Raw genomic sequence first — 13,559 nt, forward strand, 5'->3', positions numbered from 1 at the left:
TCGACAACAGAGAGGTTCTGTGGACGCTGAGAGACCAACACCGTTTTGATTTGCCGAACATCTATGAATCAACGTGGCAGTTTCATCCACTGTCCGCTGTTCCCCACACAGATCGCTGCTGCTGCTGCTATTGTCAGCGAATGCGCTGTCTTCTTCTGGCAGGGATTCCAGGGACATGACTTCCTCCAGACGTGAAGCCCCACAGACTGTCAGCAGGTGGTTCCCACAGACAGCGGCATGCAGCTGGGCCAGAACAGCGTGAGGACTGAACACCTCCCTGAAGGCACTGACCTGCTTTCTGGGAACACCACCACCTTCTCTGTGTACAGTGAACTGTTTTCTGACAACACTGTTGCTGTCTTCTCCAGAAGGACTTTCGACGTCTTTTCTGGAGGAGCCCCTATGTTTCGTGTGAGGGATTAACCGTTCCGTGGGAAGTTCTCTGTGAATCGCGAACTCTTTTCTGGCATGACTGCTGTTTTCTCTACAAGGACGCAAGTCTTTTCTCGTGGAGTCCCCATGTTTAATACGAGGAATCAACCGTTCTGTGGGAAGACTGTCACCACGTTCTGTGTCTAGTACAACTTGCTTTTGGACAACAGGTCTGAGCGGATTTGAGGGGGGGACCGAGTGCTTTCTGTGATGGCAGAAGCGTTCTCTCGAAGGACAAAACTGTTCTCTGGGAAGACTGAAGTCTTCTTTCGTATGACAAAAAAGCTCTCCAGACCGAAAAAAGTCTTCTCTGGGAAGGCTAAATAGATCTTCTCTGGAAGGAGGGGTGAGGTCCCTGGGAAGACTGAGGCGTTTCCTGACAGGACTGAAGTGTTCTCTGACAGGACTGAAGTGTTCTCTGATGTGACTGAAGTGCTCCCGCAGAAAACTGAAGTGCTCTCGGATAGGACTGAACTGTTCTTTTGGAGGGTAGGGTTGCTTTCTGCGAGGGTTAAACCGTTTTCTGTGAGTTCCCAAATGTTCCCTGCAAGGACCCAAGTCTCTTCTCACAGAAGGTGTCATGAACTGTTCTCTGGAAGAACGGATGTGGCGTCGCCCCCTGTCAGAGGACAGGACGTGTCTGACAGAAGCCGTCTGTCTCACACACAGGTGGAGATGCTGACAGTGATGTGAGTGGTCCACAAGGACGGACACCTCAGGCACTGACCGATGCGGTTTCACCGCCACAGCACGCTCCAACTGGCGTTCTTTTTCAATGCTTTCAATGGTCCCGTCCAACATCTGTTCTTCAGAATAATGATAACAACGGACTGGTGATCTATCTTCTCCGATCCTTGAACAGAACGATGATCTATCTTCTCCAATCCTGGAACAGAACTTTGCCCTGGGACAGCACACCACTGCCTCTGATTCAGTTCCTGTTCCGTTCACACATCCAGATTCCTCCGCGCCTGCTGTGAACTTGTTGCTGGCTGCATGACGAGGGTTGGTCAGCCTTGGAGAGGAAGCTTCAGACTCCAAACACGTGCTGCTGATGCTGGCAACAGGTTCGTCTGTTTCACGGCCATCAGCGTCAGGCTGATTCTCTGTGGAGTGTGAAGAAGCTGTCTTTTCATTGTGATGTTCAGCTCTCGGGTCTTCAGGGCAACTCTTTACCTGTGAAGAAAATGACTTGAGAGTGCACAGCACGACGGGCTGAATGTGTATTTGCGATCTCCACGACTTCTTTGACTTGCGAAGTGGACTGCCGGCCGTGACAGGTCTTGAGTAGGACGCTCTGCTTGGGCTTAGGGAGCACTCGTCTCTATTGTTCTGTCTCATCTCCACCAAGGCAGACTGTTTCTCTGGACACGGCAGTGGTGACTGATCAGTCTCGCACACCAAAGCTGAAACGTGTGAAACACTGCTGCCTGTTTCCCGGTGATGTGCTGTCTTTCTCAATGCTGGGGGACATCCACTCAGCTGCTGTTCGTTTTCAGGAACTTGAAATGCAAACGAAGATGGCGTGCTGTTCGCAAGTTTTCCAGATTCTGACTGTTCGGAAGAGGATTCAGAATGGCTGTCGTTTGTTGCAGAGTGTAGTGCAGAGGTTTCTTCAATCTCAAAAATCTTGGAAACGGATCTGAAGTTAGCGTTCCCTTCTACCCTCATCTGTGTCCTTCTTCTAGCCTTTCTGCTGGACGAGGAGGGGGCTGACGATGACGACGACGACGACGATGATGATGATGATGGCACAAATTGGGCGAGATTACCATGGACATTCTGTTGACATAGCACCTGGGTTACTGTCTTATTGCAGCTGTGGACGTGGCAACCTGAAGCACACATCACTTCCTCAAAGGTCTCCCTGTACGATTCCCAGGGGCACACTGCAGGGTTGCTCTCAGGCATGTTGCACTCTACCCACCCAGTGTATCCGGCAAGACTGAACGACAAAAACAGAGACCAACAGTTTCTGCCACCGAAGTCTTGCAACCTACTGTCCAGTGTCCAAAGTCACTCATAATCCTCTTTTTCTTTCATATGAAGTTTGACAGCGCATAAATGATAGTGAAAACATTTCAGATAAGTTTGGCTCATCTTGGGATTTGAAGGCTAAGAAAAGTTAAGCATTAGAATTTCACGTCGACAAGTTTCTATTTTATTTTGTTCCTATCACAGTGCAATAAATGTTTCGTCATAGAACCAAACAGGTACTTCGTGCAAGCATTTCGGTTTGTATCTCTTCAAATCCACATGTCCACAGACAGGCTAGGTATAACAATCCATGGCAAACAACCCGTGTTTTTCTGCTTCCCCTTAACAGCACCTAACGCACTGCACTGCACTCAGCGACTGAACTCCCCCCAGGAGTAAAACGCAAACCAGTTCCATGACGAAAGCAGAACAACAGACCAATCAGAAGCATTGACACGGGGCCATGCATAAACATGAGGCATCAAAAGAATCCCCCCAAGGTTTGAGGAGAAAGGGGGAGAGGAAGATAGAACAACACCTGTGACCTCTCGCTGATCAGTGTGAAGCAGGACTACGTCATATGCTCTCAGTGGTCAGTGTTTGGGCAGAAAACAGGCCGCAGGGGGGCAGGTTGTTGTGTCTCCCCCCCCTCCCCACCCCCACATACATCCTCCCCCCCTCTCGGTCCATCGTGTCCCCCGGTTCATTAGGGGCACGAGGCGCTGGAAATAGCTCGCAGGCCGCTACCTGTGCCTGCCAAGGCGACCCGTCAGCGCCTGCGCTCTTAACTCTCTGAACCTGTCGCCCTCCGTTTATTCTTCGTCGTCGTCTTATTCTTTGTCTTCAAATTGGTTCTTCTTCTTCTTCTTTTCTCCATTCTTCTTCTTCTGCTCCTCCTCCTTCTTCTTCTCATTCTCGTCCTCCTCCTCCTTCTCCCCCCCCCTCCCCCTATTTCTTCACTTCTCCTTCTGTTTCTTCATTATCATCACCTGTGAAGCAGTTTTCTTTTCCTTCTTCTATTTTGGGGGGATGGTGGGGAATGGGGATGGCGGTGGTGCTGGTGGTGGTGGAGGGGGGAGGGGGGTGTTTGGTGTTGGTCATGCCCACCGACCGTGAAATGCCGACTGTTTTGTTGGGGGTGGGAAGAGGGCAGCGTACGGACACGGGTGGGTGGTTTTAGGGGTGTGTTCATACAGCAACACCATCAACATGTTTTTTTTTTTTCCCACACCATCCATCTTCAGACAAAAAGTAAAAAAAAGAGTGAAAAAAAAAAAACAAAAACAAAACAAAAAACCCCACAGGTTAACTGAGTGTAGATAGTCTTGCTTCGGGTTTTTATGTCTGAAGAAGTCTCCATAGCTTTACTAAGTTTACAATCATAATGTCTGTTGAAAAAAGACATCCCATTTCGTTTTTCTTCTTCATCTTAAAACAAAACAAAAGAAATTCTGAAAGATTTCTTCAAACTCCTTTTGGATATTTGCTTATTTTTCTCTTCTTCTTCTTCTTTTTTTTTTTTTTTTTTTTTTACATTGAATTAAGTTCTCATTCCTTTATACATGGATTTTCCCTCCCGTCGAAAAATCACACCATGTAAATGGACACTAAAGCGAAGAGCATTACATTTTTTGTCTGAATGCTCCACTGATCGGCCTGCACTGAGAGGCATTGTAAAACCGCCGTGGGTTTGGGCTTGGGTTCTTTGTGAACAGAGAAGACTGGCTGATGTAGCGCAGGGTATGACATCAGCGAAATGTCAACAACGTCGGATCTGGTCATGTTGATCACACACACACACACAGACACACACACACACTCACACACACACAGAGGGTGGGTGGGTGATGATGACGATGATGAGGAAAAGTGTTTTTATGTGATGTTGACACCATGTTGAAATCCCCCCCTCCTCTCTCTCTCTCTGTGCGTGCGTGTGTGTGTGTGTGTGTGTGTGTGTGTGTGTGTGTGTGTGTGTGTGTGTGTAGAGAAAGACCGTGAAGGGAGAGAGACAGAGAGAGTGAGAGGGAGAGAGGGAGACAGAGGAGCACACAGACTTCTGTGTCTGTGAATGAGTTTAAATTATGATTATACAATAGTCAAACGTATGTATGTGGTGGAAGAGAATGCACATTTGTGAGGTGCTTGAGTCAATGCGCAGAATCGTGGACAGAACACTTACACGAACTCATTTACACACACACACGCACACACACACACACACACACACACGCACACACACACGCACGCACACACACACACGCACATCCCCCCCCCACACACACCCACAAACACGCACGCACACACACTCCTCCAACCCCCCCCCCCGCCCCCTCCCATACACACACAACACCCCACCCCACAAACACACACACCACACAAACACACACCACACACACACAACACACACACCACACACACACGCACCCCCCACCCCCACACACGTACCACCTACCCACCCACCCACCCACACACTGTGACACACACACACACACACACACGCGCGCGCGCGCGTGCGCGTGTACACACACATACCCACCCACCCACATACACACACACAAAACCAAACAAACAAAACACGCCAGCCCCCTCACCCTGACGAAGGCGGCAGGGAACCAGCCATCCCTGGTCCTGGTGGCGCCGTACCACCAGTGCTTGTCCGAGGTGTCCGTCACGCGGAGCAGGTCCCCCGCCCTGAAGCCCAGCTCGTCGGGGTCCATCGTCACGTGGTCCCACAGAGCCTCTGCGTACGTCAGGTTCTCCTCCTCGATTAGCTGGGATGGGAGGATCGGCAGCAACGACAGTGACGGTGTTGGTCACGTTGTGGAGATGTGTGATGATGGTGCTGGTGATGGATGGGTGTGTGTGTGTGTGTGTGTGTGTGTGTGTGTGTGTGTTGCGTGCGTGCGTGCGTGTTTGCGTGTGTGTGTGTGTGTGTGTGTGTGTGTGTGTGTGTGTGTGTGTGTGTGTGTGTGTGTGTGTGTGTGTGCGAGCACTTAAGTGTGAGTGAATGTACACACGCCTGTGTATACCCGTATGCATATTGACCTGTATGCATACTGATTTATTTTTTAAATCATTCATTAAGTTTTTGTTTGATTTCTCCTCCTTTCCCTCCACACTGTGCGTTGGGCTAAACCTATTCATCAATCCAACAGCAACAATGAAACATACCTCCCCTTTCAAATAAGCACGAACAAGGTGTTCTCTAAATGAATAAGCACGTATAAGAATTTCTTTAAACAAAAGGAAAACTCTCAACAACATAAGGGCAAGACAACAGCCAAACAAACAGCAACAAAACACACACACACACACAACAACAACAACAACAACCCCCATATAAAAAAAACAACAAACAACAAAACAAAAAACAAACAAACCAACACACACAAAAACAAAAACAACAAAACAACAATGACGGCAGCTTAACATCATCAGACATTTCATTTAATGTATTAAAAAAAACCCAACAAATAAATAAAATAAAAATAAAAATCAACGTGCACGACAGCTTCCTCCCCCCCACCCCTTCCCCTTCCCCGAATAGAAAAAAAAAAAAAAAAGAAAAAATCCAGCCGCAATGCACAGTGGCGACAGTTCCGGTTGTGACTGACCTGGTCCAGCGTGGCCAGGGTGACCCTGGAGGCCCGCGTGCTGAGGGACTTCTCTCGCTGGTAGTCCATCGACAGCTCAGACTCGTCCGAAGAGTCGTCGTCATACATACCGCTGTGCTGGCTCAGCTCACCGTGCATGTCGCCTCCTGGGGAGTGGACAGAACAAAGGCATGGTTTTATGAACAAACTGTGTCATCAGAGAGAGAGAGAGAGAGAGGGTTTACGAAGGTGTAGTCTCTTTACGACACTTTCAAAAGTATCAAGTCCTCTATTGGACTTTTAAGAAAAGAATATTATACACACACACACATCATTGATTATAATTAATCAAGAAGGCGTCAATGTCTTCAATCACCGATATGTGTGACATGACATTAAACACAATTCCTCCTCATCCACACACACACACACACACACACAGTAACATCGCGTAAACGAATGAGTATGGTATAATGAGTGTGATATAAAAATCAAAGATTTCTTTTCCACCACATGTTTATTCTTTTTTTTTTTCTTCTCTATGTCTCTTTTTTTTAAATACTTTTGTTTCACTCTGTTAATATCTGAGTTCAGTTTTATCGAAATTCTCGTATGGTCACTTGAAAACTTCTAGATATGAGGACATCCGTCATATACTTAAAATGTACATGTGTGAGGGCAGGACTATGTAAGAGGTTTTCTCGCTGTCCCGTTCATTTGCCACTGTGTTGTATTGTGACATGTTCAAAATAAAATATAGATTCAATCATATAAAAATACAACTTCCACTATTACAAGTTTGATTTTATTAAGCCTCCAGTCACTCCGCCCCCACCCCTCCCACCTTCTCCACACACACACACACACACACACACCTCTTGTTCGTGTCTCTGCACAAAAGCACACGAGAGTGGTGACTTATGACTCATGTCATTGTAGGCGGTCAGTGCTGGTTTCTATTTTTGGACGGCTGCATGGCTGTATAGGGTAGTCAGGCACAAGGCGGAATGCTACAACTGTCTTACTCGTTCACCAGCTGTCTGACTTCATGAAACGGTGACACCACTGGAAGTGGTGGGGGTTCGGAGGGGGGAGAGGAAGTGTGTGTGAAGGGGGTGGGGGCTGGGGGGGAGAGGATGTTTAGGAGAAAGGGGGGAGGGGTATAAAGGGACAGAGAGGAGCGCCACATTGTTTGGTGCTGGATGTCAGTAGAATGTTTTTCGGAAGGATACTTCTATTGGAAGTCTGTATACACAGTACTGGTATATATAGATGGTTGGATATATTATGCAAAGACGGACATGTGGAGAAATAATGGGGGAAGGGCAGAAGGGTGAAGGAGAGGGAGGTACATGCAGAGAGAGAGAGAGAGAGAGAGAGAGAGAGAGAGAGGGAGGGAGGGAGAAAAGGGAAGAGAAAGAGGGGGGGGAGAGAGAGCGCGTCAACATGATAAAGCAGATTTCCTGTCATAAAAAAGTACCTCTCTCTCTCTCTCTCTCAAACAGATATCCTGTCATGAAAAAAAAGTGCCACACTCTCTCTCCCCCCTCTCTCCCTCCCTCTCTCTCTCCCCCCCCCCCCACCCCCCTCTCCAGTCAAACAAAAAACAAAAAAACCAAAAAAAACCAACAACAACAAAAAACAACAAAATACACACACACACACACAAAAAGAGAATCGAACCACCAACCTATCAGACTGAAGTAGTTCTTCTTACGGTGCAGTCGGTCCAGGTTGTCGGGCATACTGTGGGATCGAACCACAGTGACGTGGCGGGGTGACCTGGGTACCGCCTTGTCCGCTCCTCTGCTCTTGATGGGTTGGGGCGTGGACATCTGCAACCATCCGTGCACCGCAACACAATATTAGGGAACATTTCATATAAATAATCAACAGAAATACCTTTCAAGAGCTATAAAACCAAGTCAGCTTATGTAGGAAGGCAATATTAAGTTCGGAGTTTTCTTGTTCCAAACTGCTGCTAGAAATCTGTGTCATGATGATGAATTTTGTTTATAATGTCCCGTCACACATACTGGTGCTATCCGGAGAGATAGTTCAATTTCGTGTATTGTTTTGTTGATTGTTGATTTTTTTTTTTATGTCTGTGCGTGTAGATGCATTTTTGTGTCTTACATACCTTGTTCAGGTTTAATTGATAATTTAAATTAATTCTGATTCACACACACACACACACACACACACACACACACACACACACACACACACACACACACATGTAACATGCAGTCTCCGGTCCATATTCAACTTCCAAGTTTATCCCCGTGCTCCTGGGACCCAGAAACTAAATAATATTGAATTCTTTTAATTATTGGAGACAACCCGCGGCGTGTGTACCACCCTTCCGCCGATGCCGAAGTTATCTAAAACCAATTGTCGGCATGCTGGTTCCAGAAAAATAATGGTCACCACTAAAATCCGTTCTATTATGCCTGTCCCATGACAAATCATTTCACAACGTTTCATGGAAATCCATCAATGTTTTCTCGAGGAAATTATTGTTTCTTTTTGTCCAATCTCCCAATGGGGATGAATACTTTTAAGCATTCCTTGGATCCGGGCACAAGTCCCAATCACCACTAAAATCGAAACAACTAGTCCAAAGCTCATAGCCCGCACTTTCACAAACTTTCAAAAACCCCCCCCCCCCCCCCCCCCCCCCCCCCCCCCCCAAAAAAAAAAAAAAAAAAAAAAAGTCCGCAAATTTTAGAGCAATCCTGCTCAGACACACAAACAAGCAAACAAACCGGAGCGAAAACACAACCTCCTTGATGGTGGTAAAGATACATGGTTAAAAGCACCTGACGAAAAGAACAGCCGCTGTATGCAACATGTCCCAGAACCTTTCCCTGTCTGAAACACTTGACATTTACCAGACCGTCTCGCGCACTTCGATCCTGCAAAGCAAAGTTCCTCGGGATCCCCCGCAGGGAGCTGAAGTCGTCTGACTTTCAACTGTTTCTTCGGGTACATACCCACATACCCCCACCCACAAACAATGTCTGGAACAGCTCTCTTCTTTCACCTTCTATTATCACGATTCAATGCCGTCTCCAAGTCAAACCTTTAAAGTTATGTGTTCCGAAGAAGTTTTTCTTTCTTTGTCAGAGATCGATGTCTGTGGTGGGCTTGTTCTTTTTTCTTTTCTTTCTTTTTAACGTGTGACTGTGCATGTCTGTGCAGTATAGATTTGCAAGCCTTTGAGTTATACAATGAAAGTGAGTGTGCACGTCAAGCGATGCCATTGGAAGCAGCGTAGGTGTGGAGGAAGATGTGTTGTGGAGGCGGGTGGCTTTCCACACACACACTTCCACCTCCACCAACCCTCAGGCGATCATACAAACACACCCACACACACACCCTCAAACCCCATCCCCGACATACACATAAACACACACACACACACGCATTTAACCACAACTACCCCTTCCACACGCACCCACTCACCTACACAATCAAACACTCGTATCCACACACACACACACGCACACACAAATAGAAACACACACACACACTCACTCACATACACACACACACTAACACACACACACGTACTCACTCTCTCTCTCTCTCTCACACACACACACTCACATACACGCACACACATTAACACACACACACGCACTCACACACACACACGCACTCACACACACACACACACACAAACACACACACACACACGCGCGCGCGCGCGCGCGCACCCACCCACACACACACACACACACACACAAATCCATCAATCCAACCTACACGTCTTTGAAGCGAAGCGGGCGACGCGGGCGACACAGTCACCATCGATTTCACACGACATTTCACACACACCTCCCCCTCCTCCTCCTCCTTCACCTCCTCCACTTTCTTCCTGTTTCTACTCCTCCACCTCTTCTTTCCACCCTTCATCACAAAACACGGAGAAGAAGAAGACGATGACAACGATGAAGGAGAAGAAGAAGAAGAAGAAGAAGGCAACTTGCTTGCTTCATGGACACACACCACCACACTTTTCTGCCTGTTCCTTGCCATCATCAGCAACATGCTGAATCCAACCAGCTTTGGTGATAGAACTCTCGCCCTGCCATCATATCTTTTTATTTCATTTTTTATTTTTATTTTTTGTATTTTTATAAAGTGTAGATGACTTGTTTATCGCTTGTCCAGATATGGTTTACGACGTCAAGGCTTGGCTTTGCGTAAAAAAAAAAAAAAAAAAAAAAAAAAAGGAGAAAAAATCATTAAGCCAGCTTGACTGGGTGAAGGTTCTTTACAAGCTGCACGTGGTATTGCACATTTCGCAACACACACACACACACACACACACACCCCTTTCGCCAATTAATTCATTTGTGAAGGGCACGGGGGTGGATGAGGTGTGTAACGGAATGCCGTTTTAAGTGTTAGCGAGCGTTGTACAGATTTAGTTTTCATAATTATCAAAGCTTATATAACATTGACATCGCGGGTTGCAACGTGTGCGTGCGTGCGTGCGCGCGCGCGCGCGTTTGTGTGTGTGTGTGCGCGCGTGTGTGTGAATGTGCGTGCGTTTGAAATCCGTGCCCTCCACCCAACCCTAACCCCAACTCAGCCCCATTTCCTCTTCACACTTATCTCACGCTGAACCAGAAGTTTAGGGGGGGAAAGAAAAAAGAAAAAAAACAACAGAAGGTCTTTTGAGCACTGTATATCATACCTTCTTGAGCTTTACTGAAAAATGAGTACATCAAACGGTCAGATACAGGGGTCAGGTGTCCCGGCTTCCTGGCTATGATATCTCCCGTTTCCACCCCCGTAATCTTGCGACGTACAACACAGCTGGTAATGTACCGGTGCAGCAGCAGCAGCAGCAGCAGTCCATTCGCACCCCCCTTTGGTTTATTTTATTTTATTTTATTTTATTTATTTACCCGGGAGTAAAATCTGGCTCGTCCCGAGGTCTGTGTAGACTCGCCTGGAATGACCCTCCATTTATAATCTTCAGCTAGTCAGAACTAAATATTCCTCCTCCCCCACCCCCCTGTTTGATTTTATCACAACCCCCCTCCTCCTCCTCCACCTATTCAGGCTATGGGGGATAATTCTGGGCTAGTCTGAAAATGAACCCCGGGGAGGTGGAGGGGGATGGGGGAGGGGGGAGGGGTAAATTCAGTCAAGCTAGAATCAAAAGTTATTAAAGTGGAACTCCCTCACGTTTACGTTATAATGAAGATGAAGGTAAAGTGTCAGTAAAGGTTAGACCGGAATGAATCCTCCCTCTCTCTAATGTTTCTTCAATAGCTTCATTTAATACGTAGAAAAAAAGGGGGCAGGGGGGTTGGGGGGCTGGGGGGGGGGGGGTAATTTCCAGGTAGATGGGTGGTCGATACTGATTAACCACAAATTAATGACCCCATGGAATCTTTCGAGGCTAACCTAGAATGAATGAATGACCCCGGGGTGGTAAAAACTCATCATGGGGGGTGGCACGGATAGACTGCGACACCGGGCTAACGTTCGCGCATCAGGCCCGTTCCGATACGGGGCGATGGCAAAACTGGTTTACTGCTGGCCACTAACCTAATGGGGGAGAGAGAGAGAGAGAGAGAGAGAAAAAAAGATTGTTGTTGCCGTTGGATGCAGGTGAGCTCTGCTGCTACTGCGGGGGTGAGGAGGGTGGGGGTGGGGGGTGAGAAGAGGAGGGAGGGTAGGTGGGGAGAGGCTAAGTTCTTCAGTTGACTGTGATATAGCTTTCAGAGAGGGGGGGTCAGGGGGGAGGGGGGAGAGAGACAGAGAGAGAGACAGAGACACACACACACACAGAGACAGACAGAAAGAAAGACAGACAGACAGACAGACAGAAAGACACACACACACACACACACAGAGGCAGAGAGAGAGCGAGCACAGATTGTAAATAGAAAATCAGCTTTTTCAATAAAGGCATAACAACAAAGATACTCAAATAGGAGGCGGAGAAGAAGAAGAAGAAAAAGGAGGAGGAGGAGGAGAAGGAGGAGAAGAAAGAGGAGGAGGAGGAGAAGGAAGAGGAGGAGGAGGAAGGAAAGAGGAAGAAGAAGAATGTGATGTTTGGCCGATATCACCAGCCATAAACTAGAACCACAGATAGTGGGTTAAAAAAAAAAAAAAAAAAAGCTGAATGTTGTATGTTCATGTCATGAAGCATCGTTGGTACTTGATTCCTCATTATCGCAGTCCATCGCTTGAGCCTCCCTCAAACTGTGACACAGCACCAGTCCCCTAAAGCTGCTTGTCTTGTTTTCATCGTGGAAAGCCTATCATATTGTTTCAAATTTTATAGTCACAGTACAGACCATTGAATTTTCGACCTCAAATTTGGTTGTAATTTTGACTGCTTCTAGCAGGGTTTTTTATTTTATTTATTTATTTATTTATTTTTTTACTGTTAGTAGATACATTTAAAACAGTGACAATCAAACGGACAACCATCGTTTTTTTTTCTACGATTACAGATCCCTGGCAAATACGGCAGAAACAGGTTTCTTCACTATTTCCTCGTTCGTCATAATTTTGAATTTTCATGGCGGCATTTTTTGGGGCGCTAGACATACACTACCAGTCAAAGACAGAAATCTGGCAGTAAATTACCATCCCAGCTAACAGCAACATCGAGAAGATCTCCTTCAGAATCGCTCTTGCAGCGCAGGCCTTCATTAGACAACAGAACATCTGGAAAGCATCAGTCGTGCAGACCCAAAACTGAACATCCACGAATCAGATGCCCGCTTAGCTCTTCAAAACGCCTCAGAAACCTGGAGAACGAACAAGAAAACTGAAAGCCGGCTTAGAACCTTCAAAAGACAAGTGTTCTCCGTCGAATCCTCAGACTTCATTGCGAACAGCATGTCACTAACAAAGAAGTGAGCAAAACAAAAAACAAAAAAAAACAAGGAAACAATGACTGCTTCTTCTTCTTCTTCTTCTTCTGCGTTCGTGGGCTGCAACTCCCACGTTCACTCGTATACACACGAGTGGGCTTTTAACGTGTTTGACCGTTTTTACCCCGCCATGTAGGCAGCCATACTCCGTTTTCGGGGGTGTGCATGCTGGGTATGTTCTTGTTTCCATAACCCACCGAACGCTGACATGGATTACAGGATCTTTAACGTGCGTGTTTGATCTTCTGCTTGCATATACACACGAAGGGGGTTCAGGCACTAGCAGGTCTGCACATATGTTGACCTGGGAGATCGTAAAAATCTCCACCCTTTACCCACCAGGCGCCATCACCGTGATTCGAACCCGGGACCCTCAGATTGACAGTCCAACGATTTAACCACTCGGCTATTGCGCCCGTCGAAACAATGACTGCAATGACTGTCATTTCTATGCAAAGTGGAAAACACGTATTTCAACGAAACCAACGAAAATAAGCACATTCCTGAGCACGATATAAACTGTTAGCTTGTTGTTGCATGCTCCGCTGTCTATGAGGATATGTACAACATGTTCACTGAATAAAGATTTGTTTAAACCATGAAGTGAGCAGACGTATAGGCATCCACAACATCGTGGAGGAGG

General features: G+C 46.9%; 1 protein-coding gene across 6 annotated transcripts in view; it reads right to left on the reverse strand.

Moving 5' to 3' along the window:
- The window catches only part of LOC143289132 (uncharacterized), a 269,327-nt gene that overhangs the window by 18,726 nt on the left and 237,042 nt on the right, over positions 1 to 13,559 (reverse strand). For all 6 annotated transcript variants that reach the window (XM_076598008.1, XM_076598006.1, XM_076598005.1 and 3 more), the window contains 3 exons: positions 7,696 to 7,840; positions 6,027 to 6,172; positions 5,004 to 5,183 (listed from right to left, as the gene is read on the reverse strand). In XM_076598008.1, the coding sequence (XP_076454123.1) occupies positions 5,004 to 5,183; positions 6,027 to 6,172; positions 7,696 to 7,840 (471 nt within the window). The remainder of the gene's footprint in view (positions 1 to 5,003; positions 5,184 to 6,026; positions 6,173 to 7,695; positions 7,841 to 13,559) is intronic.

This window comes from Babylonia areolata, chromosome 13, assembly GCF_041734735.1.
Source record: "Babylonia areolata isolate BAREFJ2019XMU chromosome 13, ASM4173473v1, whole genome shotgun sequence".
In the NCBI taxonomy this organism is placed as follows: Eukaryota; Metazoa; Mollusca; class Gastropoda; order Neogastropoda; family Buccinidae; genus Babylonia; species Babylonia areolata.